A 27,589-nucleotide genomic window follows, 5' to 3' on the forward strand; every position below is an offset into this window, starting at 1 on the left:
CTGACCGTAATTTATTTATTTTATATATATTCTGCGGTTGTGTGTCTCTAATTTAAATCGATTTTTCTGTAATAATGAATTATTTAATATGACACCTCTTGGAAAATAGCCCATAATCGCAGTTAAAGTTGTTTAACATATTTAACGTATAAGGTTATCGGGACAGCCAAGTATCGTTTGCATTTCAAATTGCAGGTGAAATTCTATAAATATGTATATGCGAGTGGCCCGCTGAAAATATCATGTCCACGAGATTACGTGAATATCGAAATTGTCAAACAATAGAAAGAAAGAGAAGAAAGGGAAAGAGAGAGAGAGTGAAGAAGAAGCTTATTAGAATACTACGACAGTTACATTCGGTAAAGCGCATGGAAAGTTAGAAATATTTAACGAGCAATAAAAGGTTTTATTTACTTATTATTGTTCAAATATTACCAAAGCAGAAAAAAACTTTATCTACATTTTATGAAGTTCATTTCACAGATGATTAGCTTTTTATGGGAAACAAAACTGTTATGCAAGAAACGATTGGCTTTTATGACGATAGAATTTGGCTTTTCAATTCAACAAATATTTGACTTTTGCGCGAATAAAGTTTCGCTTTTACTAACGAAATAGAGTATAGCTTAAAACAAGCCCAATGTATCTCTAGTTCCTGAATTGGAAAAAATTTTACCGACCAGAGAACCAGTTTGATTTTTTCAAATAAAAAACATATAGTTTTTAGTACAAAATCTAATTTTTAGAACGAATACAATGGAAATGTATTTAGTTTCTATAAAGAAAATTGTTATTTCCTCTTTTTTCTAGAGTAAACCGTGTTCTCTTACTATGAGAATGGTTTTTAAGAGGTTTTTTAAATTTGACTTTAGATTTAATAAAAAGTTACTTGCAGGTTAAAAAAAAAGCTGGATTTACGATTGAACAATATTAAACTTTTATAACAAAGCAGTTTTTAGGTGAAAAAATATAACGTTTAATCCTAAAGTGCAACAAAAATGAATAGATTATCAAGTTTTAACGTTCATAAATCCGATAACGAATTCGTTCGCTGTTTCCTAAATCGACCTATTTTTATAAAAATATTTACTTTATACTTTATAATGTCACAATAAAATCATGCATTTACAGTTTTATTTTCTTGCGAAAATAAAATCATGTTACTATAATCCTAAATAAGAATGTTTATTTCATTTCACGTTAAATAAATTGAACAAAGAATTAATGATTGTCTATTTACGTTCTTAAATCAGTTATTATTGATTTTGAACTTGAACACTACATTAAGCATAAAATTAACAATATACCGAAATTTAATAAGATATAACGACAAAAATATTTAGCGAACACATTTAGTAATATTTTCAGTGATTATTGTGGATATTAACATTCGAGTGTAATTTTTTGGAATGTCAAATGATAGCCTGAGAATTTAAGTAAAATTTATTTATTGACAGCCACTCCACTCTGATATCCATCCACTCTGATGTTAGTAAAAATGTATTAAATTTTCAACTATATTTGAAAGCCGCGCTTGCGTGAATTTTACGGGCGCGTCAATCAAAGGTTCAAAGACCGATGATGCAGAAAAAACCAAAGAACAAACTAACCGTGTGTGAAACGTTAATCAAATACGGGTCTCAATCGTCCGTTTCTGTCACGGCGATACCTCGTTCCGTTTCTCACGATCTCATTTCGTTCCGGCACGGTAATGATGTTCCTCCTGACTCGTCTGTTAATTTTGCTTCCGTCTTCCGTGACAACCGGCGTCTTCGCCGACAAAATGGCGTCGACCTCTTGCGTCTCGGGTGCGATTTCTTCTACTTTTTCACTGTCAGCCACCGGCGTTCTTTCAGCCATTGTAGCGATTCTTTGATTGTCGGATCCTTAAACGATTTTCGATAATCCTATTTTTCCCCTCTAATCTGCCGTCAAATCTTCAAGGGATCTCTGTCTGTAGATCTTTCAGAATTTGGCCGTTGTTCCTGAATATTAAGTAATTGTTTTGAATTTTAAATGGCAATTTTAAATATGAAAGACAGAAAGAGAGAAAGAGAGAGATCGGCAATATTTTTTACTTTGAATAACATTTTGAAATATTTTATAAAGTCTTGGAAACTTGAATAACATTTAAACACTGAAATAAATTTTCTTAATTAATTATTTCGAGAATTATAAATTATATATTTATCACTGCACAATTTCTTTAATTAATTATCTCGGGAATTTTAAATTATATATTTTTTAATTTCAAATTATATTTTTAAATTTTAAATGACGTATATATATAATTTTCACGAAATGTAAATAGCATTTTAAAACTGAATCCAGGGAATATGTAACAAATGCAAAAACAGTTAGCATATATTTACATTTCCTACGTTTTATAATGCTTGAAAAAAAATTAGATAAGAAAATTAATACTTTTACTTGCCAGAAATCGATTTATAGATGTATATTTAAGCTCTTCAAAAGTTCTTGTCGACGTTCGCGATATTACAGTCCATTGTAAGAACGAATGTATTTATCTGAACACATGAATGTGTTATCTTTCAGCGCGATTTACCGCGTTTCTCACGCTGTCCCTTTGGTTTACTCGACAACGATTTTGCGACAATTGAGGTCTCTCTTTCTGCTCGCTCGATACTCGGTCTTATCGTTATCGGTTGCTATCAATTGGCAAACGTTAAGCCTTATCGCAAATAGCCTCTGCGCTCTTTATTGCGTTCTAAAACGGATTCCGGGATTAGAGGCGTTCCACGAGGCCCTCAGACCCGACGAAGCGTTTTCGACTATTATTGCGAGACGAAATGCAAACGCTTCCAACGCTGTCGTCATCGTGCGAAAGTAAATTCGGACTACAAACGCGGCCGGGAAGAATGGTATGCAGTTGCAGAGTGGATTACAGTTAGACCCTGGAAATTGTAGCTGCCGCGGGGGAAAGCGTGGCAAGCAAATAGAGAAGGGCACGCGATCGATTACTAGAGATTCCCCTTTAATCTTCTAGTGGCAAGCGGTAAAATCTCACGAACTTTCTTTCGCGAAAGAAGTGCAAAGCCTCTCCTCGAGTCTACGAGAAAAATAGTTCGGTTACCGAGCGATTAAATCGAGCGGTTAAATGCAACGCGCGCGTGGATAAAATATTTAACTATCTCTTTTAGGAATAAAAAAGTCAATCTAATTTTACTACACTCTAGATTCTTTGTCACTTATATGTTGAAATTAATGTCCTCAAGTTCTTAAGAATTTATTTATATGCCCGCTGTTAAAATTGAATCTTTCAGATAAATGATTATTAATTTAGATTATTTGTAGGCAAATTTTTAATTTAATTTAATAATCCCAATTACGGAAACACTAATGTTAGTATTAACTATGCATGATACATGTTCGCGTGTACACTGACACTAATATAACGCAAACACTTTATTTAATACCCAAATATAATATCGAAGAAGCATATTCGAAATTTAACTGAAAACTGGAGAAACAGGGGTGTCTCGAATCAAAATTACTATCGATACTTACTCGTTCACCGTCTAATTACTCGCGACCGAACTGATGACTATTGCCCGAACGGATCGACGATGACGGGTTGACTCTTGGCGTATGGCAAATGGCAGGTGGGCGGTAACTTCTCGGGGATTTTATATGCACACAAAAAAAAGATGCCATGGATGATGGGCCCTTGGCAACAGTTAGCGTGGAAATGATAATTTAATATAGATTTCGCGGAAGACAATGAAAAGATCCCGTTGAACCGTGCGTCAGTCATCTTTCATTTAGATGTGAATAACCGAAGAGATTCTCACGATGAAATATACCGAGAACGACTCGAGACGGTAATGATATGTATACCTAAACTAGAGAATTGATGACTGACGCGATCTTTGAAGAATGTCGTGTAACCTCTTAAGCAATATATGACAAACATTTTAAAACACATTCGTGATCTCGAACAATATATTTTTAACATCTCAAAAGTATTGATATGCCGGAAGTTTTAGAAAAGTTTTCAATTTTTGTTAAATGTATAATTTTTCATGTGAAATACACAGTTTAAGGAATGAAAAATTAAGTTTATATAAATCGTTATTATTTCACTTTGCAACTACTTCAAACATCGGTAATTTTTTAAATCTTTTTTGCTTTATACATAACGCTCTCTGAAAAACTTCCATCAGACTTCTTCAGCAGGCAATTTATCGATAAATTCGTATAACAAAGTAATATTCACCACCGAACATTTTAATAATCGAGTTTTAAACTAAAACTGTGTTAAAGAAGACGTTACTTAAAAATAATTAACTGTGAAGTGAGATATTTTGTCACTTGTCTCGATCTTCGAAGCTCGACAAGTTTGAAGTTTTGATAGGGAAAGACCGACTGATGTTGTCAAAGGATATACAGTCTCTTTCGCGAAGTTTGACGTTCTCATAAAATACCTAGAATATTCTATGCATTTTAGAAATGCTTCTCTTCGACTTCAGTTATCTACACCGAGAGTGGCATCTCGATATTAGAGATTTAAGTGACGCTCATTAAATAATTGCGAAATATATAGTAATATAACGTAATTTTCTTCGCGGAGATTTTAATCGAATAACTAATAGAAAAGCAAACGCGTTTCATGCTACCGCCATATGGAAAAGTAAATTCCAGCTGGTTGAGAGTGCGACAGCGAAAAATGAAACGCGATTACAATGGACTACAATTAGGCTGCTAAAATGGGGCGAAATTCCGGGAGAAAATGTCGTCCGACCGTCGACGTTACCGCGCGCAAATAGAAAAAACGACACGTCTTCTCTGTAGATCAATATTTTAGAGTGAAAACAATCAATGTAATTTCGGGATGTAGAAGTAGAACAAAGGCAATGTTGTTATATTCACGAGTATGTGGAATATTCATTCATTGTTTGTCTTTAAATAGCGGAATAATACCGCTCGCTCTCTTTGAAGGTGTTGAAACAATATTATTGTAGATTATGTTATAAATTAATCTTATAATCTTAATTTTAATCTTCTGACGAGAGTTTATAGAATCAAACAGCTAAGTAACTTAAAGATGTATGTCGCTATAGTTATATGTAGTATAATTTTGTTTTTTTGATTAAACAGTGTAGAGCTAATCTCAAAAATTATTCATAAACAACATGGTATTATTGGGACAGAAAAAGTGTAAAAATTGCAATTTTGTCCCATTTTTGTACTTGATATTGTTTAAATAAATCATTAAAAAATTGAAAAAATATATATAACCATCAGAAAATCTTAAAAAACCGTAATTGCAATTCTCGATGTCATAGAAGTGTACCATAAAAATTTCATTCATTTTTACTGTACAGAGCAGAGATACATATTACGATATTTATATGGGAAGTATATCTATCTATATATATATATATATACAAAATATATATATATATATATATATATATATATATATAATTTCTGTAACTTTTTTAAAGCAAATATTTCAGAAACGGGTCGGACAATTGATCGCAAATTTAACACAGGTTTTTGGGATATATAAGTGCACACTGAGAGAAATGTTTTGTTGAAACAACCAAAATTTTGTTACAGTAACAAAACTCAACAAAACATTTCTCTCAGTGCACAATCTCTGTAAATTTCAGCTTCATCCTGTTTTGACATAAGCGATACATACATCTTTAAAACGGCCAGATTTCGAGCAATTAAAGGGGATGTTGAAAATATATTTAATAATTTCAATAAAAATATACAATCGTGTTAACGTTTCAAGCCCTACTTGGCATTCTTCAGAACCATAAAAAAACTAAGAATAACACATTACAAATATCACAAGTAAGGCCAAGATAAGGCTCGAAACGTTAACACGATTGTATATTTTTATTGAAATTATATAATAAATATATTTTCAACATTCTCTCTTTTAATTGCTCGAAATCTGGCCGTTTTAAATTACTTAGCTGTTTGCTTAGTCGAGCGAGATTATATTGTTATTTGTTATAGAATGAAATTTTGCAATACAGCGAGGTCAAATCTCGGAAGTGCCGTGATAAAGTTTTCCCGGGCTCAAGGAAGTTAAAGTTTCCAAGCTAGTTGTCAAAGCTCGTGAACAATTACATTTACAAATCTTTAATTATTGTTACATTCTGCGACCATTTTGACTATTTAATTTAGTAAGGCATTTACGAGACAAAAGACAAAAATAACGGCAGCTTTGGAACGACTTCATTTATGCAGCTCGACGCCGGAGGATTAAATAAGACGTGGACACGTGAACATGACTTGACGCAACACGATTATGTCATGGAGAATTGCGACTCTATCGAGAAATATCTCGACATTTTACGTATATTCCGGAAATATCTGCATATATTTTCTGTCACATACCATTTTTTTTGTAAAGCAAAATATATAAATCTTGTTCTCATGCATATTTCGTTGAAGTAAATCTGAGAAACTTCTGAAACTTGAAGAGCGAGAAAAAACGTGGGATTTAAGAGCAACCGTGGAGAGTCAGGAAATTTTCAAATTCCTCTTGTTTAGCAAATCTTATGCTGCAATCCTGGCAGCAGTCGTTTCCGCGACAACGGGAATACCGCGCGTGCAGAACGTAACGCTTTGTAGAGACTGCGAGGACGCTTACTTCGTTGCGAGTGAAATTGTTTTCACGACCGCCTTCGCTTAGTTAGTTTTAACAGAATTTCGCCTCCATAAGCTCGTTCTCGACATATCTCTCTCTCTCTCTCTCTCTCTCTCTCTCTCTCTCTCTCTCTCTCTCTCTCTCTCTCTCTCTCTCTCTCTCTCTCTCTCTCTCTCTCTCTCTCTCTCTCTCTCTCTCTCTCTCTCTGTCTCTGTCTCTGTCTCTGTCTCTGTCTCTGTCTCTGTCTCTGTCTCTGTCTCTGTCTCTGTCTCTGTCTCTGTCTCTGTCTCTGTCTCTGTCTCTATAGCTTTCTCTCGGTTGAAAATCTCGTCGTAAAAGCCATACAAAGTGTGCTAAAACCGCGTGTCCTTCCACAACCCCTGGTTGAAGTATAATGAAGCTATGAAAAAATGCTAATTGCTATAATGGCGCAGCAGCTACGGAATTATTAACTAAACAAAGTAAAAGAATTTTGGCCAATTAGCGGAAACGTCCAATTACAGATGTAGGTAACAAACAAAAATAACAAATATGGAAAATAAAATAAAGCAAAGAATAAGAGATGTTTTCTTTTATTAATATTCGTAATTGAACTTTTCTTAAAACACATTCAACTTAACACGTAATTATTAAGGTATTAAAGTATTTAATAACGTTAAAATCCGTATGAAAAAATTATGGTAATATCTGAGATTTTCTACGACCGAAAAATTGAATATATTCCAAATTTATTATTTAATATGCTAAATTTTATAGAAATGTCGCGCGCTTTGCGGTAGATATTTTATACCACGGCCGAAAATGTGAGTAATATAATTAACCGTTGCCTATGTGACTAATAATACGAATAGAACTCACTTTGATGCGCCCTTGCGAGGCGCATTATATGCATTACGTCTCACAAAAGCGTTTCGTTGACGAGCTACGTGTGGAATCAAAGAGACAACGACGATGACGAAGACGCGAGGATGATAACATTCGCGTCGTTTCTTCCCCATTGGGAATTTCTCCACCTCCACTTCCACCTCCATTGCCTCCTCCTCTTCCTCCTTTTCTTTTACTCTCGGCTATCTACGCGTTCGTGCATCGTTTATTTCGCATCAAGTGCAAGCTTGGGAATCTCCGTTTCACAGATATGACAGATTTTTTAGGGAGACAGAGCAGAAACTGAATTTCTTACAATCTCGAATGAGAGACTCGCAACTCAAGTGGGGTGTGTTAATTAAAACAGTTATTAAATCTCTGGCGTTCCATTTTTCATTAATTTATTTTTAATTTATTTACTTGTTTTATTTTATTTTTCATTATATTGCATATTTTATCTGTTTATTTATTTATTATTTTTTATTAATCGCGCGAGTTTTATCATTCTTGAATTTTTTTAATTTAATTTTTTAAGAAATTAATCTGCTTGAATATTCAACTCACTCATCATTTGCATGGATCCAAAACTAACTTTACTTTTACTTTATATAGCAGTCTTTTCTTCTTCTTATTTCTTATTAATTTATTAATTAATCTTCAAAACATTACATTCGACTCTTCGATTCGAGTTTAATTTATTTTGTAATTAGAGATTCTAATATCTATGACCTTATATGTTTTGTACTGCATTCCATATCTTTCAAAAAGGAAGGAAACCTGACAGCTGACACACACACACAAACAAAAGATGAGATTTAATAGAGAAAAGAGAGAAGGTGAGATCTAAGCACACTAGTATCTAGGCCAATGACTATCCAAGCAAACTAGGATCAAAGCCAAGCCTTATATGCTAGGACTCCTTGAAATCTGGGTGCCAGGAATTTGGTATTCAAGGAAGTTAGCATCCAAGCGTGTTAGGACCCAAGAAAATTAGTACTTAAGCAAATTACCATCCAAGCAAAGTAGGATTATGGTGAAGTCATATACATGGTGTTTCCGGCCATTTCAACCGAGCCACTTTTTAAGCAGTCAATTTGCCAATTTTTTAATCGCTGACGTGACAGCAGTAATAATTTTTCGGAAATCCGAGCTCGAATAAATTTCTGCGAAGTTCGATATCGAATCTCCATTCGGATAAAGTTTACTCGAAATTATCTGAGGTGATAGATATAAGGTACAGTTACATTTCTGATGTAGGTGACTACAAGCGAGCGAGTAATCCATCGAGTTCCCTTGAAGGAAAGATTGGCTAAGTTTGTCGAAGGATCAGTAGACTGGAAGGAAATGCAATCGGTCGCGAACACCTTGCATGTATCCCACGCTTCCCGAAAGCCAGCTTCCTTGTTCCCAAGTTCCTCCGGATCTTTAACTCCGCGGCTCGAGGGGGGGAGGTGCATTATAATTACTGGTAATTATGTCAGTTCTGTATCCAAATGAAAAATTCACTTAGCCAAGGTCATGCAGTTTCCCGCTCTATTTCGCGCCCGGACGGTTAAACGAATTATCTGCTAGAGAAGAGTTAGCGGATCTAATTTGTAATACGGTAACCGGCCTGGGCTCGGGCTTTCGGCACGGGTCACCGCGTTACCACGGCATCGGGAGTTTGCGAAAACCTCTCCGAGGCACATGCGCACCTAATTTATACGTTTAACCGGTTACCTTATTATCTCCGACCTAACTTGCGCCGGAATTACGCGCCGATAATTATACACGTCACGTCCCGACATTCTTATGGAACAACTCGAGAATAATAAAACGTACATGCGCGTTTTGCCCAACGCACGATGATAAGTAAATAAATAAACACAGCACGAGTACACAGGGGGAGCAGATGAAATCAATTAAGGTCAATTTAGTAGATAATTGGTACGTGAGATTTATACGTAAAATTACATGGAATAATAAAAATTCCTTTCCTTCGAGAAGCAAATTTGGAGCAAATTTTTTTCTTAGTGCATAAAGGTATGCATACAAGAGAGACATTATATTAATGCAGAATAGAAATGAAAAACGAAAATTTTCCGATAATAAAATTATATACAATCGCGGCATTATAATGCATAATCCACATTCAAGTTTGTCTCTCTGAATAAATTCATGTCAATTAAATCATATTAAACAAATTAATATATAATCCGAAATAAAAATGAAGGAAGTTATAAAGCATATTCGCTGAAAACTAATAAGCAAAATCTGATATATGTGAATATTCTCTTAACATTAAAATTATTTATGTTGATGGTACAGGTTAAAACGTTGTTGCTTTTAGTTAATTTCATTCTCTATATAAATTAAATTGCGCTCACCACAACAACATTCCTTCTACTATGCGCTTAAAATGTTGCTGAAACGCAATTATCGAGCGGACACCCACGGACATACATATTTAAATATACTCAACCGAACATAATACTGATTTTTTTCTCCATGAAATTTAATACAATCTACCTCATTCTGTAAAAGCTTTACGGCTACGATCCTTATTTTGTGTTTTATGAGTGTTGTTTGATGTTACGATTTTGTAGCCGTCTAATTATTTTCTTAAATATTTTTTTAAATTTTCCAGTCTTGGAATTTTTGCAAGAATAGTGATTATCAACAATAAGCTCCCTCTAAATTTTATGAATCGGTCTAAGCGTGTATGAATTTTGACAGATTTCCATTTTTTGAAAATTGTTGAACGGGCGAGTTTTCCTCCTCACCTTTGGCGAGATAGCGATTAACTTTATTAATTTATTATTAATTTTAATATTCGTATATACACTCCATGTCATTTTTTCACCTTAATTTCGACTTGAGCTCGATCTCGTATCACGCAATTAAATGTCGAAGATCGAAAATAAATGTAATTTGTATAAACTATGATTGATACCAACCAAATAATATTAACTCAATTTTATTATAAAATAAATCAGTTGAAAAAGCTGGAAAAAAATATAAATAGAATGTAAAAAAAATTTGTATACAAAACTTATCGTAATTCGTGACGTGATTTGTAATTTTAAAAGAAACACTATCTTATATATATATAATTGAGATTTTATATATTGCTATCCGACATTTTTATAAAACATGCAGTGTTGTTTTTGATAAAGAAAAACAATTTACAATATATGGTTAAGTGCCTGTTCTTAATTATATATTTCTTATATAATTATTTATTTATAAAAATTTTAATGCAAGTTACCCTTGCGCCAGCTATTATAAATTGCAGGAGTATTTACGTGCACTTAATCGAACAATAACAAGACTCCGACTCTACTTAACTTAATGGAAGGTGAAGTCGTGCTTTCGTGAAAGCGATGATAATTCGAAATTCCCGTTGAAACCCAGGCCTTTCGCAGCTGCAATCGATAATCGATACGACCAATTTGATGAACACGGGGCCGAGATATTTCCAGCATTCCTCACCTTCCTGGCGATGAAGTATGCAGATATCATACCCTTTATAGAATCTTATTATAGCCCGGCGAAAATTCTTAAATATGCCCGTATATACGGAGTGCTCTGAAACAATCGTATTTTTTTTCAACCGTAGGGTTTTCGACTTGAGCTCGATTTCTCTATCACGGCAATCCGTAACCTGTAACGGTAAATGTTATCGAAAATTATAAATTGTAATTTTGTATAACTATTATTTAGATACCACAATAATAATATTAAATCTCAAATTTTTATTAAAATAAAACTAAATTACAGACTTGCAATAAAGCTGCAGATTATAAAAAGAAATATAAAATTTTGCATGAAATGTTAACGAAAAGATTTGTATAGCAAAACTCTATCGTGTAATTCTATTTTTTGTTTTGTATTTACGTATGATATTTTACTTAATTTGATTTCGATTTAATCTGATTTTAATTCATTGTACAAACGGGAGACTTGTCTGTTCTTCTCACAATTTTCAAATATTTATATTGATTGACGTTGCCCGGTAGAATAATTGGATTAAATCCTGCAGGAAGAATCCAACCAACAACCGCAACATTGTTGGCTGGTTTTTGCATACAGGACGTGATTCATTTAACTATCTTCCTATGTAAATAAAATCAAATTTTGCCTGCACCGGATAAGAAAAGAGCTCGAAAAAAAAACAGTATCATCTTGTTAATATATATTCGCGGTGAAAAACTTGATTCATATTATACATAACAAAATTACCGATTGCAACAAGTTTTTACTGAAGCAGGCGTTGAAAAAGAAGGGAAACAGAGCAGAAGGCGATATTAAATCAATATTCAATTTATTTTGATGGCAAATTTAGATATGTTGTAAATGTGCTGTCATATGAGACGAAAAGTTAATCTAAAATACGAACGGAACTCAGTTATGCAAATTGATTTAACCGCGTTTGGAAAGCTTTCAGTTCTATTCCGAGAACGGCCATTTGAAGTCTCTGTCAACAGAGCAAGAATCTATCTCTCTCTTCTTGTCTCCCTTCTCTGTTTCTCTTCTTTCTCACTTTCTGCGAAACAATACAGTGATATTAATTGTTACTGGCCTCCAACATGGAAATGGAAAATACTAGCTTCCGCGAAATATTATCCCAGTCTTGCTATATAGTTTGGACGGAAATTTTTGCGATTTCATGGTAACAATGGCACAAGCGATGGTATACGATTGCCATTTTCGTATTTGCCTTCGTTCTGTTCCTACGTTCAATTCCGAGATGTTTTTCAAAAAAATTCGCAAAGTATTTCCTCTGTCTATAGTCTATAGTCTATAGTCTAGCAGGATATGAAACTAGTCACTGCTGTCTCAATATAAAATTGTTGCCATACGGTCTATAACGATGGACAATGAAATAACGCTTGAGCAAAATCTATTTCCTATGAAACTGGATTCTTGTGCTTCGAAACGAGATATTGTGTTTAATCTCTTTGAATTTTCATGCGTTGTAAGAAGTTATATTCTCGTTATATTCCTTGACGTGAACACGGAGATAATTATCTGAATTTTACATTTTAATACGTTTAGCTCGTACGTACGTTAAAAAAAAAAGAAAAAAGAACGATTGAAATGGAGTTCCACGCTAAAGTTTCCATGTAACTAAAAAATTAAATTTATTTAGTGTTCGATGTCCGAGTGAATTAAAACGCTTTTGCTACGTAGCTAAAACGTTTCCACTTCACTGGACTAAGTGAAATCGCCATTCACCGAAATATCCGAGCGATATGTTCGCCGGTAGCGTAAATTCGCTCGCAATCGCACGTCGGAAATAACGTCGCTCTCCCTCGTTCCCTCGTTTAAATCCAAAAATGCAAAATTTCACGGACCACCGCACGCAGAAATCATGGTAAATGTCGCCGGATGGAAAAGAACGGGGCTATGTCGCTTCAAAGAATGCAATATCCGTTTAAAGGAAATTTGTTATCAGCGCAACTGCGAACGCATCGTAATTCTTGCAAATCAAGAATCGATACCGGCCAACTATCGAAAGAGGGGGATTCAGACGTTATACAGGGTGTCCCAGACTTGGACGGTGCCGTGTCATTCAGCGGGGTTAAAAATAATTACGGCGGTTTTTCAATATCGAGAAATTAATTTTAGACCTAAATAATTGAGAGACGATTTTGCATTGACAGTTTCGCAATTTCGAAGGGAGAATAATATCTCGCATCGACGATCAAGTTCCACGAGAATTTTAATAGAACGTTTGTGCGAGATATTGAAAAAAAAAAATTCTTGAGAAAAAAATCGATACGGGATATTATACAAGGCTATTGAATAATGTTATGAAGTGGCTGCTGATATCGTATATCTCTTCTTCGTACAAAGCAACCATATTGCGTTTTATGCCGGCGGAAGGATTATCGAGTTACATGAGTCGAGAATCAACGGAAGATATATTGCACGCATAATCGGCTGCAACACGCGCGCTGTTGAATTATGCATCGGGAGACACGAAGCAAGAGAATTTAATTTGATGTTAAAGATTATATAATAAAACGAGAGCGCAGCAGACACGTGTAATCCCAAGAGAAATCGTGAAATAGCGTTTTAATATCACCACTTTTTTAATATAACGTCACTTTTCATGTATGAATTCAAATAAGATTTTAGAGAGTCTGCTCTTTTCCGCTTTTCTTGTACAATACAAATTTTTCTACATTTACATCCTAGAATTTTTTTATTCTTTTCACATTTTGCAGCGTTTTATGAATATAAATAACAAAGAGACCTGTTAAATATTAAAGGATGAATTTTGAACCAATATCTTTAACCTTAAGTTAAATAACATTTTATTATTTTCAACATGTGTGTAGAAATTTATTATCTTGACACAAAACAGTATTATTTCAACTCCATTGGTTTAATTAAATTAACAACATATTTTGAGTAGAAGCAGTGACAACTTATAGGAACGATTAAAGATAACTCAAAGTACCTAAATATAATTTGACACTAGGAATTTAACAGTGTGTTAAAACTCTTGTCAATTCCTGAGGACGCGGGGAGATGCAATTACACAAGTTTGCGCAAATACCAGTTAGGAACAGATGTTAATTACTACTTGAATTGTATAACTATTTGAATAGTAATAGAAAAACAGATGTTAGTTTCTATTACTAATCTAATTCCGATAAGAACGGCGCGCGGCGTCGACACGTTCCAGTTTCTCTCTGCCGAGAGATTTCAGCCCCGCGAAGTAACTGGCGCAAGTCGGTCGCTCAAGTCTAATGTGTAAGCCTATCTTATGTACGTGGTGCCCGGGGTTTAATCGCAAAACGTTTGATTTATCGTTCGCAGGGGTACCAGCGGTATCGACATAGACCTCCGCCGAGTAGACATAGATCAGTGCCCGTTGCCGGCTGGATCCACGCAGCTGAACATATTCGCCGCCAGCGACAAGTGCAAAAAGCGCACCACCGAGGTAATGCTAATTTCTCGCCTCGTTCTTCCCGAGGATCGATGTTTCCCGCGAGTGTCCTTCCCGGTGTCGGGCGCGACGCGCGCTTAAACGTACCATACGGAATAGGGCAAAACCACTGGGGAGGTGTTTTTCCGCGTGGCGACCGACTCTATTTGTAAATGCCACTGTCGACCCCGCCGCGCTAGCATCCGCCGCGCGAAAAACACCCCGCTCGCGCAGCGTTTTTGTCTCACCTAACAAACCGCGTGCGCGTTATCGGGGTGTTTTACTTTTCATAGATTAAAACTCGCGAAAGAGAAAAAGAAAGAGAGAGTGGCAGGACTGGCAGGTGAATGCGTCAGAGGTTTTTTTATGTTTCAGTTAAATTTCTGTTCGCGATTATTGAGTTTTTACAGTTTAAATTTTATGGATTTTGATATTTAAATTGTAAAGTGAGTCACGTATTTTTCTCTTCGTGGATTCCTTGACAAATTTCACGGCACGTTTGCTGTAGTAAGAGCCCGAATGGAATCAACGTTAACCTCCCTCTTTGTGTAACGTGATTTTAAATTCTCCATTAAAATTTAAATTACAAATTTTTAACATCTTCGTTATTTTGAAGATGTCAGTCCAAATTTTTGAAAGTTTAGCTGTTCCTCACGTAACAGTATAGGTAAATACCAGGAGGAAAATCCTGGAAATTGCGGGAAATCTAGAATGGCAAGTACATATCACTTGTCGGCCGACGCTTTGTGTAAACCCCAAACTTTCAACCACGTGTTTTTCCGAAACCGCGTTTTTCCGATTCGCGGCAAACGATAACTCACGAACTTGGAGAGGATCGCAATTTGGAAAGAACGTTTTCGAGCACCCTTCTCCCCATCGGTCACGTGAACTGGGAGGCTTTCGAGGGGTAAAACATGTTCGTTGTTATAAAAACGATATAAGAATCATTTTTTACGTTTTTTTTCCACTCTTTACCCTTCATGACGCTATTTCGTTTCATTTTGTCTGCGTTTTTTATTTCTATTTCTATTTGTTTTCACTACGTTGGACTGGTTTATTCTGCGGCATGGCCGTAGTTTATCGTAGATATTTATTTTAATGGAGATTTTTATTATAACTGTGATATTTTTTAATATTACCTCGTTTTTTCACTTAAACGGTAATAGCGCTACATAAATGTATACGAAAGGCAATGTATTTCGCCATTTTTTACGCTACGTACAATCCCTTTTAACAAATTGTTTTTATTTCTACTGTTTTAAATAGATCCTGTGCAAACTTTAAAATTAAAGTATTGCACATTAAATTTGGACGTTGAAATCTTAACACTGATTTTAACATTGACCTATTTTAAGTGAATTTTAACACGAGGTCTTAATATTGACTTATTTTAGATTAATCTTAATATGCAATTTTTCTTTAACTTTTTCGGATAATGAGAAATTAAATGTTTTAATGTCTAAAACACCGTTTTGAAGATTAATTAATTTTTTTTTGTTAAAGCAATGTCCAGTCAAAACGTGCTATTATGAACATTATTTTAAGTTATAAGTTAAATCAATACGTGCTCGCGAAGCACACTAGATAAAATAAACTTCAATTTTTCAAATATGACACATTGTAATGAAATATAGACAAATTTATAATCATCAAGTGGGACACTCGAGCGCGAGTGTCCAGCCGCGAGATCCATGAATCAGATCAGCTATCGCGAAACAATTCCGATGGATTATAACCATCCACAATAACGAAAGGCTCGAACACGTAGCACTGCATGATTAGATACAATTGATCGTTTTGTCTTCTATTCGCAGTGCATCGCCATTCCCGGGCTTGGCTTCCGCCGCGGTAGTTATCGATGCGTTTGCAAACGAGGCTTCTACTACCCGGACACGAAATCGGACAAGAGGTACTACAATGGCACGGTCATTGAGGAAGAGTACGAGAGATTGATGATGGTGAGTAGTTTAAAGTAGAACTAATGTGTAAAAACAGCTTCGCTCTCCATTTTCTGCTTCGCAGAACGTTTAATGCTCTTTTGCAATATCTTCTTTTTCTCAGAAACACAGAAATTATTGTAGCATAGAAGCAGCGAAATTGTGTTAACAAAGTATGTAAGGTATTTAAATCTTCTTAAAGTCTTTATCAAATTTTGATGAACCCCATCGTAATAACGGCTCCTTTACCCTTATAAAGTCGATTATGTACACCTCAGCATATTTATGGGAGAATCTCTCATTAAACTTTAAACGCGCCAAAAAAAAATGGAAATATACACATTGTATCTTTCAATTCGCGAAAGTTTACGGGAACAATTGATTTTTGATTGAAAAATATAGTTGATAAATTCGTCGATGGATTAAATAACTTTGTCCTCTGTATGATATTGAATTATGATCGGAACAATTATTTACTCCGAAAACACCAGAAAAATAAATAATAATTTCCCTCAAATATTTGAAAGTAAAAGATCGACGAGAGATGCGGCGTGCAATTTGAAGCACATTTTGATGAATTTTCGATAAATTTGGTTCGCCGTCATTGCACATGTAAAATGCGGTTTGAATGGAATATCCAGCGTGTGATATCAGCGTCGCATTCCACACTTTCGTTCCGTTCGGTTCTCCGTTCTAAAGCTTCAAAAACAGGATCGCGGAGAGGAAGATCGCAGCGATAGCGCAATTAGATCGTCGCTGGCGACAACGGCGTTACAACGTAGCGCACGTTACCGTGCATTCTATTACAGCGGACGGCGATGAAGAGACTTTTTTTCCAGTGCAGTTTTCACGTCCGTCGGACCAGCCGTCTGTGCTCGTGGAAGCGAAATGGGTATTGACAGCGAGGCGCGATGGCATCTATTGTCACCGCGTGTTACGTATCTTTTGTGATTTGATGGGCATTTCCATCGCCCGCGTGCGCGCGCGGTAAAACTATTTTTCAGTCGCGCCCTTCAGTAGTTGGCGCGACCGTTTGTAACCGCGAACGGTTACAATGGGCGACGTCTCCTCCGCCGAATATCCTTAATAACTGGGAACCCGAGATATTAACGACGTGTCATCCTTTTTTTTCGGTGAGCTCGTCGTGGACAGCGATGTGTGCATCGTTGGCTTGAAAGAGCGCCAGAAAGAGGGAAGTTGGAAATGATTATTTCAGTTTTTCACGAGAGACATCTCCTTCCTCGCCATTGCGAAAGAAAATTGGATGAGAGAAACTCGGAAATTATTATTCCTCTTGTTAGTCTTTTATGCAAAATATCTGGTAATATGCATATCTTATATATTATGCATGATTTTTTTTAGAGGTGTTTCTTGCTCTAAAAATCAATCTCTTAAATATGACTTGTCTTCTTCTAGATCGAAACAGTATACAATTATCTTCAATGCCGTCTTAATTGTAAAGATATATATTAACTTACTGATAATTGTTTTTTGAAAAAATTTTTTGCCACTATGTTTTTCAGGAATTATATTTTTCCGATGTACGTCAATTCTAATTAATGCTTAGACGTTTATGGCGGAAATTGTATCTGAAAATACTGCAGAGAAGGGAACTCGCCAAGAGAGGGAAATACAATCGCAGTATAACTATAGATATTATCGATTATAGAATAAAGTTATTTTCACTAAAACCATAGTCTTGAAGTCTAATACAAAGTGTATTTAATCCGTAATATGAAATTCGAATAAGAAGAGGAAATACGCGCGCTTGTCGCGTCGTATTTGTTCTCGAAAGTAAAAGAATTTCTCTCTTTTAACTGCAGCAACTAATTTCGAGGAACAGCTAGCCGTTACCGCACATCGCACTCCTTTGCGGAGAGTCTCTCCTTGAGAGAAATAATTTCGCGTTGTTTGTCAACAGGGTGAAAAGAACCAATATGCCGAGAGCGGGGTGTTTGAATGTCTGCCGTGCGCCGAGGGGTGCGAGTCCTGCGAGGATGGCTCGCCCTGCGTCGTATCCTTGAACTGGCTGATGCGAACGGCGATACTTATCCTGGAGTGCTGCATCATCGCTTGCCTGCCAGCCGTCGCTCTTTTCACATGGAAATACGGGCATGTGAAGGTAGGAGCCGCGGCTCTTTACGTTAGACCCTTCCAAACTATCGATGCGGCATCGTTTAACGGAGACGTTTCGCCTCGTTTTCACAAATACAACATGCCGCGTAAGCGCGCGCCCTCGCTCCTCTTTAACGCCCTATATATTTATATAGGATTCATGTAGATAAATATATCTGATGAAGAAGTCTGCGAATTAATATTAGCGCACTTTTCATCTTTTCCGCCAGAAGCAGATTTTTTTAGTAGTTTACAGGCCGGTATCTACTGCCTCTTAATTAAGCGAGAGAGAGAGCCTTTGAGATGAGGCAATAAAAGATTTCAAACTTATATTTCGCAAGCTCAAAGCTTAATTCTCAAAGCTTAAATAAATCCGAACAATTGGTTCGCAAAGATGAAGTGCGGAATATATTTCAAGGCACCCGTATAAACGCGAGTCAATAAATTTCTAATATCATGATAGCTAATAGAGAGAACGTGTTCCACAAGCGTATAAATCTTTAGTCTACCCGGAGATAAAAGCCCAACAAGGGCTCAAGTGATGTCCGTAGTGAAATATCTATGTAGATGACATTCCGTCCAAAATCCATTATTTATGCGGGAGCAACGTAAGGCCGCGTAACGTCCGCAGTTGGACGACATTTAAAACGAAATTTTGATTCATTGTGCAAAAATGCGTTGAATTCATAAAATTTTGCGAGTCGCACATTAAGTTATTCATTTTAAACTCGATTTGCTTTAAACTGACTCGTGCAGAGTAATCTCGTTTTTGCATAATACTGTGTCTCTTTATATATATATATATATATATATATATATATATATATATAAAAGACACAGTATTATGCAAATATATATATATATATATATATATATATATACCTCAATACATATTATATACATAAATATTTATGCTTCAGAAGCGCGATATCCTATCGTTTTCCGTCACGAGTGCTATTCTTAGACTTCCGACATGTTCGATCCAACAGACTCGTTTAAACGGGAGGATATCTGAACGCTGTGACAAAAGCTCAGCAGTGGAAAGAGAGTACCGTTGTCGCGTTTACAGCTTATCTTAACGGCCGATCGGATAAATCGAGGTTAACACGTTAATCCTGTTCAACTTAGATCACAGCCTCCGATATCGTGAGCGATTATTCGAAAGGCTCTTATCACGGTGGTGTAAAGTTACCGGATACTGTGCAGGGTCTCTTTAAACGATATCTGATGAATGACTATCTCGCGAGCTAATAATTATGTCACGATGCCCATACATTTCACGATTGTGCTTGTGAGTTATCCCAATAATTTGATATCACCCATTTATATCTGAACAATTACTCGAACAACTTTTCTTCTTTTTACTTGTGAAATTATATTGTCTCGATTATAATCATTATTCGTGATAAATTTATTACATTATCCCCAGTTATATATTCAATTTTAGTATTTATCGGAATAATTATCGACGTCCTCTCCTCTCAAATTATGCAACCGCGACGGATAAAGTTTCAACTGATACAGATAAAGCTTCGAATAAATCGAACGGGTAAATAAACATGCAGATACGGGGCTCTCGCTCAACTCTATATTCAGATAAATCCTTTTTTCGATCAAGAGCTTATTCTGAATATCGGCTATCGGGCTTTCTTCTTCGTCGCCGTAACTCTTCAAATAATATTTGAAACCCGTCTTCGTATTAAAAGCGCGATTGCGAGAAATCCTTTTGACCGCGAAGTGTTAATTAGTCCTTCTGAGCTCCCAACACCTTCATTCGCCGAGCTCTTAGGCTCGTGAAATAGCACCTCGCAGCCTTTGCCTTTAACGAGGGCGAGAAGCGCGGCGCTGCGTTCGACCTGTCTAGATATCAAAGAGGTACTCTAGGATTCGACACTAATTAACGCAATAATGGCACGTGGCGAACTCCCTGGTGTTTTTGCGACGGTAATGATCCGGGAATTTCGAGAAAGGGGCAGACTAATAAAGTTTTCGAAGAAAATATAATCGACGTATGTCTACGAAAAATATAAGAGAAAGGAAATTTCTTCCTCTGCTCTGTGTTGGTCTAGTTTCCTATTGAGTTAATTACGCAGTCTTGAGCATTTGTTTTTTGTTTGTTTTTTAGTTGCAAACACATATGTTGTTTGCATTTTTAACACTATTGAATACTCGATGGAGCTTCTCAATGCTAAGCTATTCAGATATTTATAACACGGAGTCTTCGCGTCTTCGCCGCATCTTTAAATCATATGTACTTTAAAATCATATTGGGCACAGGCATAAATCATCCCGCGTAAAACCATCCGCTTTCACGAGAGATACTTGTGACCGACGACGTCGCGAATGCGAAAAAGCAACATGAACAGTTCTAGTGGAGACTCGTTTTAATTGAAAGCAACGGGTAAAAAAAGGAGCTAAAGAAGGAAGAGGAGAGATGGTCGTGGTGGAGATTTAGCTGCGCGCTTTCGACGATAATTTCGCGGAATTTGTGACGAGTCGCCCCCGTTGAATCTCGCGCAGAGAAACGGCCAGATTTTCCGTGGTATACTGTCACCGTAATCCCGAAATTGGTGGCGTCGAGCCATCGTCGCCCGTAGAATGGGGCTCCCTGCCTCTTGATTTTCCTCGGATGGGATCCCAGCCTGAAACATGCACGTGCCCTGAGAATCCCGTGCATTAAAATTGCGCGTGGCGTCCTGTAAGCTCCCGTAAAAAACGATCCTGGGCGGGATAGAGGAAAAGTATATTCGATGGATTCAAAGGAGTATACCATTACCATATACATATAATTCTCGTATTAATAAAATAAGAATAAACGCGAATCTTTTAAACAGTCTAACATATATTGGAAGGAAGCATAAGTTGCGCGTTATTAATTTCCTGATTTTCAAAATTATTCTTCTCGAGATAAATCTTTTTATGAGAAAAATTTTATTCTAAATTTTCAATTCTTTTTTTGCGACAGATCACTCCGTTTTTTATTGTATTCGCAGTATGGAAATCTTTTATATATAAAAATAATAAGATAATAATTAAGATATTTTAGAAGAAATTTTTGGAAACGGAACAACTGATAGAGTTTTATTGAAATTAATTGCAAAGTTTTTTAAATTATCGCTACTTTATCACTGCTAATTAAGGGAAGTAGGATTACGTATGGTATAATTAAAGTCAAGTATGTTTTAATTAGATTTAGAGATGACAAGACAAAGGCGGACGGAATAATCGCTTTCTTATTCTTTTCCTTGACTCTCTTGACCCTATTAATAAATCTGGGAAGATAAACGGCGCGCAAGTTTAGCAAATTCGAGCACGACTAAAGTTTCGGTCGTTCGATGTCCTCCCGCAAACATCTATATTCGAGTTACGATTTACAAGCTTAATATCGTGGCGTAATCAGTCTTATGAAATGGCACATAATATATATACGTGTGTTCAGATAGCTTAATATTCCGCCGGTCGTAATAATGGTCCGCGTCTGCGGACGCAACGTGGATTAAATCGAAATCAGAATAATGGAACTCGTGTGTATGTGTACTATAACGGATTCACGTAGAATTTACGCAAACTCTAAAGCAAAACGCAAATATTATTCTCTTCCATTTCGAGATTGCTTTATTCAGAAGGATCGAAAGATCGACGAACGTTTGACGTCTGATTTGACTCGGCGAGTGCGATCGTACAAATTAAAATGTTAAAATAACGTATTTTAATTATCACGCATGTGTGTTTCGGTAGTGAATTTGATAGCACTTAAGGATTTGCTAATTGAAATGCCATTCTCCGAGATTAATTCCGTGAGATAAATCACTCCTTAACGGACGATCTGGAGCGGGTTGTATTAATTCATGTTACAAGTTGCTTCTCCGCAATATCCGGCTTAAGTTTACACTCAAGTTCATGCAATAATAATACCCAAGTTTGTACCGTAAATTGTATGAATTTCAATCACACCATCGTATTCAACATTCGCATTAGCCGACGTCTGGAATTTCACACCTGGCAAGTTTGTTCGTGCTCTTTAGTGTCAATTTGAAATTCTAATAAATATACAATTTCTAATTACAACTAGATAACCATTGTCGCCAAGTAAGAGACGGAGAAGCAGATTACTTACGATTTGTCGATCTTTAACTTATGCAGTCGAAAGAAAGGTAAGGCCTCCAAAGAGTTTTCGGGTGTTGCCTAACTCTCTAAAGTGGTCGAAGCGATCGTTTTTCGTTGGGAAGATCGTTAGGGGACATTCGTTTCCCGAGAAGAAGTTGGCGAACTGCAGATACGTCCTTCCTGGTCTTACCGCTTCGGTAATTCGTGCAAATCGCCTTTTGCCAGAAAGGAAACTGCACTTTACCGCTCGTAACACTAATAGCCTATGTAACTCCCGAGAGGGTTAAAAGCGTGGTTCCTTCTTTCTGTCCTCTCTCCTTTCTCTCTCTCTCTCTCTCTCTCTCTCTCTCTCTCTCTCTCTCTCTCTCTCTCTCTCTCTCTCTCTCTCTCTCTCTCTCTCTCTCTCTCTTTCTCTCTATCTCTCCCTCTTTTTATTTGTCACCCACCCAAGATGGAACGCGGTGCAAAACGGGGTGAAACGGAAGCAACAAATAAGTCCGTCCTGGAGCGCGCGAATGAAACAGTCGAGACACGCGAACGGGAAATTAGCTTTGTTGCGGGAGACGAACTTTAACTCACTTTATTCGCTATTATTCTCCGCCCGGTGTTCGCGCTGCGGCGGATTTTGCGGCACTTCCCATCGCGATGCCCGCGACCTTTCCTTTACTTCAGCACGTTTCTTAAATATCGTATGAAAGCGCAAATGGATGAAACTAGGTGCGACGCATTTATAACCCGTTATCGGCTTTAAGAATTCAGTTGGCGGCCGTAATAATACATACACCACTGACAATGAGTATCGCGCTTACAGGAGTCCGTCTGTAACACGCCGCCGCCGCCGCGCGGACCGCTCATTAAATATTATCGCGTTACGAGTTTCATTGTATTATGCAAAGTATTCCGTCTTCATTAATATCGATCTATCTTCCTCGGCAAACTATAGGCTGAATAATTTATGAGTTGTGAGCAATTGAAAGATTTAAATTTACAGATATCACACACAAATGTTGCAGTTTTGCACAACAGGATTACTTTAATAGAACTGTAATTTATGAGTTAAGAGAGCGTGGTTTACCACAATGTTTTTCTTTATTGGCCACAGGCCTGCCATTCCACTAATGGGAAGTAAAAAAGGGCCGTATACATATTTCAAGACGCCGGTAAATTAACATACTCTTTTTTTCGTCGTCGGCTAGCACGTTAGCAAGTTAAAATATTTCAAGCTGATAGCGCCACGCTAGTTTTTTCCACGGCAAAAAGTGTCATGTAAGTTGCATGTAGCTGACTTTTTAGCAATTCACGGGCAGATTTTAGGATAGTCTCAAAGGTCGTATTTGCAGAACCGTATCGTTGTAATATTTGTTTCCGAGAGAAGCGTAAAATAATATCTAAAAAATACGAAATACTGAATATAAAAATTATTTTAATATAAAAATTATTTTATCTACAGTTATTTCACCTTTAATTTCTCCCTTTCTAGAATTTCTTCATTTATACTTGCGATGTGTATTTTTCGTGACTGTGTATTTTGGAAAAAACTTTTAGTGTATCGAAAAAAAATATAAATATTTTAATTAAAAGTATACAGTAGAAGATATCTAGCATGTAACTGCCCATTTCAAAACTATTTTTGACAGGACTGCAAATACGATTTCTCTACAGTCACTTTTTCTGACTTTTAAACACACACTGCAGTGTGTATGTCTTAATAAAACATGTTGTATACAGTGTGCTCTTTGATCGCGCTGCAATCTTTGCAAATAAACAGATTTTGTTCAACAGAATAAACCGAAGTGAACAGCGAGCACGCCTAGATACCCGCTCTATTCACTTGTGTATATAACCAACATGTAGATTTTGAATATAAACTTGGGGAGCACAATGCTGTGGAGAAACAGCTGGCAACATAAATAAAGCATTCGGAAGATACTCTTAAATAACAGATAATCCGGAATACCATTGAGAAATTTCACGTTCTGTGGTAGTACCTTTGAAAATAAACGTGATTAGTTTTACTGGTTTTACTCGCGGTAAATTCCGATTACCGCAAATAATTAGAAAAGCAAAACTGTCTGTCTAATTTAAAGATAATGTGTGTATATTATTTTCGTAGTACTGGCAATGAGGTAAAATAAGTATCGGAGAAAGGGAATTTAAGGAAGAGGGAGTAAAAATTTTCAAAGCTTCGCGATACAAAAGTATGCCGAAAAATCTTGAGGATTTACGGACTCGAGAATCGAAAACTTTGACGACGTCTCGAAAGTCTCCGGGTCTATATAAACTATCGCGTAGATCGAGGTCATTTTTTGACAGATGCGATTTCTGCCAGTTCGCATCAAACGGCGGGAGAGACGCGATTTTACGCCCACTGCTCTCGTCGCGACTCTGATTTTATTTACGCGTGTTCGGTCCCCGCAGCGTCCCGTCCCATCGGCATCGGCGCGGAGTTCACAAGTCAGCGGCGCGTGAATGAACAAGCAAACCGATTTGTTGCAGGTGGTACGAGCGGCCAGCCCGGTTTTGCTGCGCGTGATTGTCCTGGGTGCCTTCTTCATATACTGCACGGTAAGTGGGATCCTCACGTCGCGTCGTCGCGTCGTGTTGTCTCGCGCGCGTCGCCTCGCCTCGTATATCCCTATAGAACGTATTTCATATTCATGAGGGTCGTGTGGCGTCGGCATTCGATAACAAAGCCTCCTCACGCGTGTGCTTACCGCGCGCAGAAGCCACGCGCCGCCGCGCGGTGCGTTCTCCGCTCTCTCTCTCTCTCTCTCTGTGCCGCATGCAGCATCCCGTCGCGTCGGTTGCATAACCGCATTTGTCGCGGCGACTGCACCGCCTTAATGTATACACGCGCCCTATGCGCCAATTATGATAACGCATAATTTGCGGTATCGCAGCACGCATCGGTCGCGAACATCGTGTATTCATCAGCTATTAATGGCCTTCATGTTTCGCTAATTAAAGTGCGGACGTGCCGAATGTAGGTATCGGACAAAGGGATGCGTTCCATGAGCCCGCGGCCATCCAGTTCCCATGAGAAATCGTAATCCATCGGCTCTCTATCTCGTCTCTGTAATTACGACTCTCTTCTCGCGATCTGTAACTTCCAAAATATCCCGGAGTTATGAAGTAGTCACTTTAACTTGTGTTAAATTGGAGATCTTTGCAATTGAGCAGATTTCTCGAGAGTTTTCACGAGAGAGAGAGAGAGCGATTCAAAGCGGCGCGTCTCTGATGGCGTCCCTCAAAAGGAATGAGGGCTTCTTATTATTAATTATTATGCTTATTATACGCGGATTATTATCCGATGGGGTATGTTCCCGCAACATGATGGAAGTTCGCCCACTCTCGTTGTCAAGTGCATAGATCACGTAGCAGTAGCATAAAATAATTCCCAGACATCGTATTCTGGGTTGTTCTGAGTTTTGACCCGTAGTGACAGCTGCTGTGATACGTATTCCGCGCACGTTCTTACGTGATATATCGGGTTGATAGCAGAATTTCTATCACATTTCGCAAACCTGCTTTATCGAATCCGGAACGGATCCCGTCGACGAGAAGTCATTTGTATAAACGTAAACTCCGGGGATCTCTCACGTATACACGATCTACGAGCTCGCCTTTCGACGGAACGACCCAAGATACCTGTTTAAGTCATCGCGGGAAGCTGCTGTGAAATGCTTAATTAACGTTCACGAGACACATCACGAGACACATTTAATTTAACTTGATAATTCCCATCGCACCGCGTTTGTAAGCGGTTACATCATCACTCGGGCATTATATCACATGCAAAAAATTAAAGCGCTGCAGTTACATCGCAACATCGCACTAAAGAACGCAATCGTATTATTTCAGGAAAAATCACGTCTTCTTGCAACAACGTACGTTGTAAATGAGGTTTTTTGCATTCGCCGTTATTTGTTTCAAATTTATCTTACTTGTGCAGAAAGATTTCTTGGAGAGATGCGACTTTTAATTTAATATTTTTAAAAGAATTTTTTGAAACAAAGAATAATTAAAATGTTTTAAAAAAGAAATCTTGTTTCTCAAGACTATTGTATACATATAACGCCATTTTGCACTATTAATTGTATATACATATATTATCGCATAAATTAATAATTTATCAACCATAACGCATCGAGACGTAAACTATTTCACGCACATGTGTCGTTCCACTGGAAAACTGTTAAATGATAAACTTTAAGCTGTGGTAATTAAACGGAAACTGGCGCAGGCATTCGGTGTTTACGGGAGGTGTTTGTGCAGGAAAGTAGTTATGTGACCCTCACTTACACGAAAGTTGTATACAGTATACGTCTCTCGGATTGTAGAATTTACTACGAAAGTTTAGCTGAAGTGACAACAAGTATGTTCTCAGTAAATTCAGTAGTCCCGTGTGGCATTCGGATCGACAAAAATTAAACCTAATGTTGGCACAGATTTCCTTGGAAGGACGGAAAGCGGAATTCTCGTAAAATATATTATAACTCTAATGCTCCTTTCCAAGATATCTGAACGTATAAGATAAGATATACTTAAACGCGCGCTCACGGATCTCTGCGCGAACATCGAGCCACGAACGTCACGTGTAAGTGTCGGCAACGTGACCCGGCCTCTCCGTCCAGAATGGCGACGTGATTTTTCTCCCGCTGGAGTAATGGCACGGGGCACGGCCGTGAAGGGGTTAGTATCAAGGTGTAGCAGACGTTCTCCGAGTCTAACTCCGGGAGCTCGTCGCTCGTCGGGAGATGGAAACGTGCGCCTACGTAATGTTTGCTCTTACGACGTACGAACTCCCGGATGGCTTCGCTTAAACTCGAAGTACTATTCTTAATGGGACGTCATTTGCTCGCTTATGCGGAGGGGGTACCGCCTTCCGTTTCTCACTAAACTTGGGTATTATATCTCGCCGAGCGAGAGCCGCCGGCACCGGTGTAAGTAAATCGCGCGCGCGCGATACAGTCCGGGAATCTGGCGGAACCACCGTCGAATTTTGTGGTGCGTGCG

The 27,589-nt window shown here is 37.4% G+C and overlaps 1 protein-coding gene and 1 long non-coding RNA gene across 10 annotated transcripts in view; one reads left to right on the plus strand and one right to left on the minus strand.

The window, feature by feature from the left end:
* Positions 1 to 27,589, plus strand: part of LOC143902425 (uncharacterized) — a 77,426-nt gene that overhangs the window by 42,359 nt on the left and 7,478 nt on the right. For all 9 annotated transcript variants that reach the window (XM_077415308.1, XM_077415304.1, XM_077415306.1 and 6 more), the window contains 4 exons: positions 14,306 to 14,429; positions 16,229 to 16,372; positions 18,273 to 18,473; positions 25,070 to 25,138. In XM_077415308.1, coding sequence (XP_077271434.1) covers positions 14,306 to 14,429; positions 16,229 to 16,372; positions 18,273 to 18,473; positions 25,070 to 25,138 — 538 coding nt within the window. The remainder of the gene's footprint in view (positions 1 to 14,305; positions 14,430 to 16,228; positions 16,373 to 18,272; positions 18,474 to 25,069; positions 25,139 to 27,589) is intronic.
* On the minus strand, positions 660 to 3,256 carry LOC143902535 (uncharacterized). Its single transcript, XR_013258398.1, has 2 exons — positions 2,435 to 3,256; positions 660 to 1,985 (listed from the first exon to the last, which is right to left on the minus strand). It is a non-coding gene; the product is annotated as an uncharacterized LOC143902535 (long non-coding RNA).

The sequence above is a fragment of the Temnothorax americanus genome, unplaced genomic scaffold (genome assembly GCF_048541705.1).
Source record: "Temnothorax americanus isolate GAGA-0224 unplaced genomic scaffold, ASM4854170v1 Scaffold4, whole genome shotgun sequence".
NCBI lineage: Eukaryota > Metazoa > Arthropoda > Insecta > Hymenoptera > Formicidae > Temnothorax > Temnothorax americanus.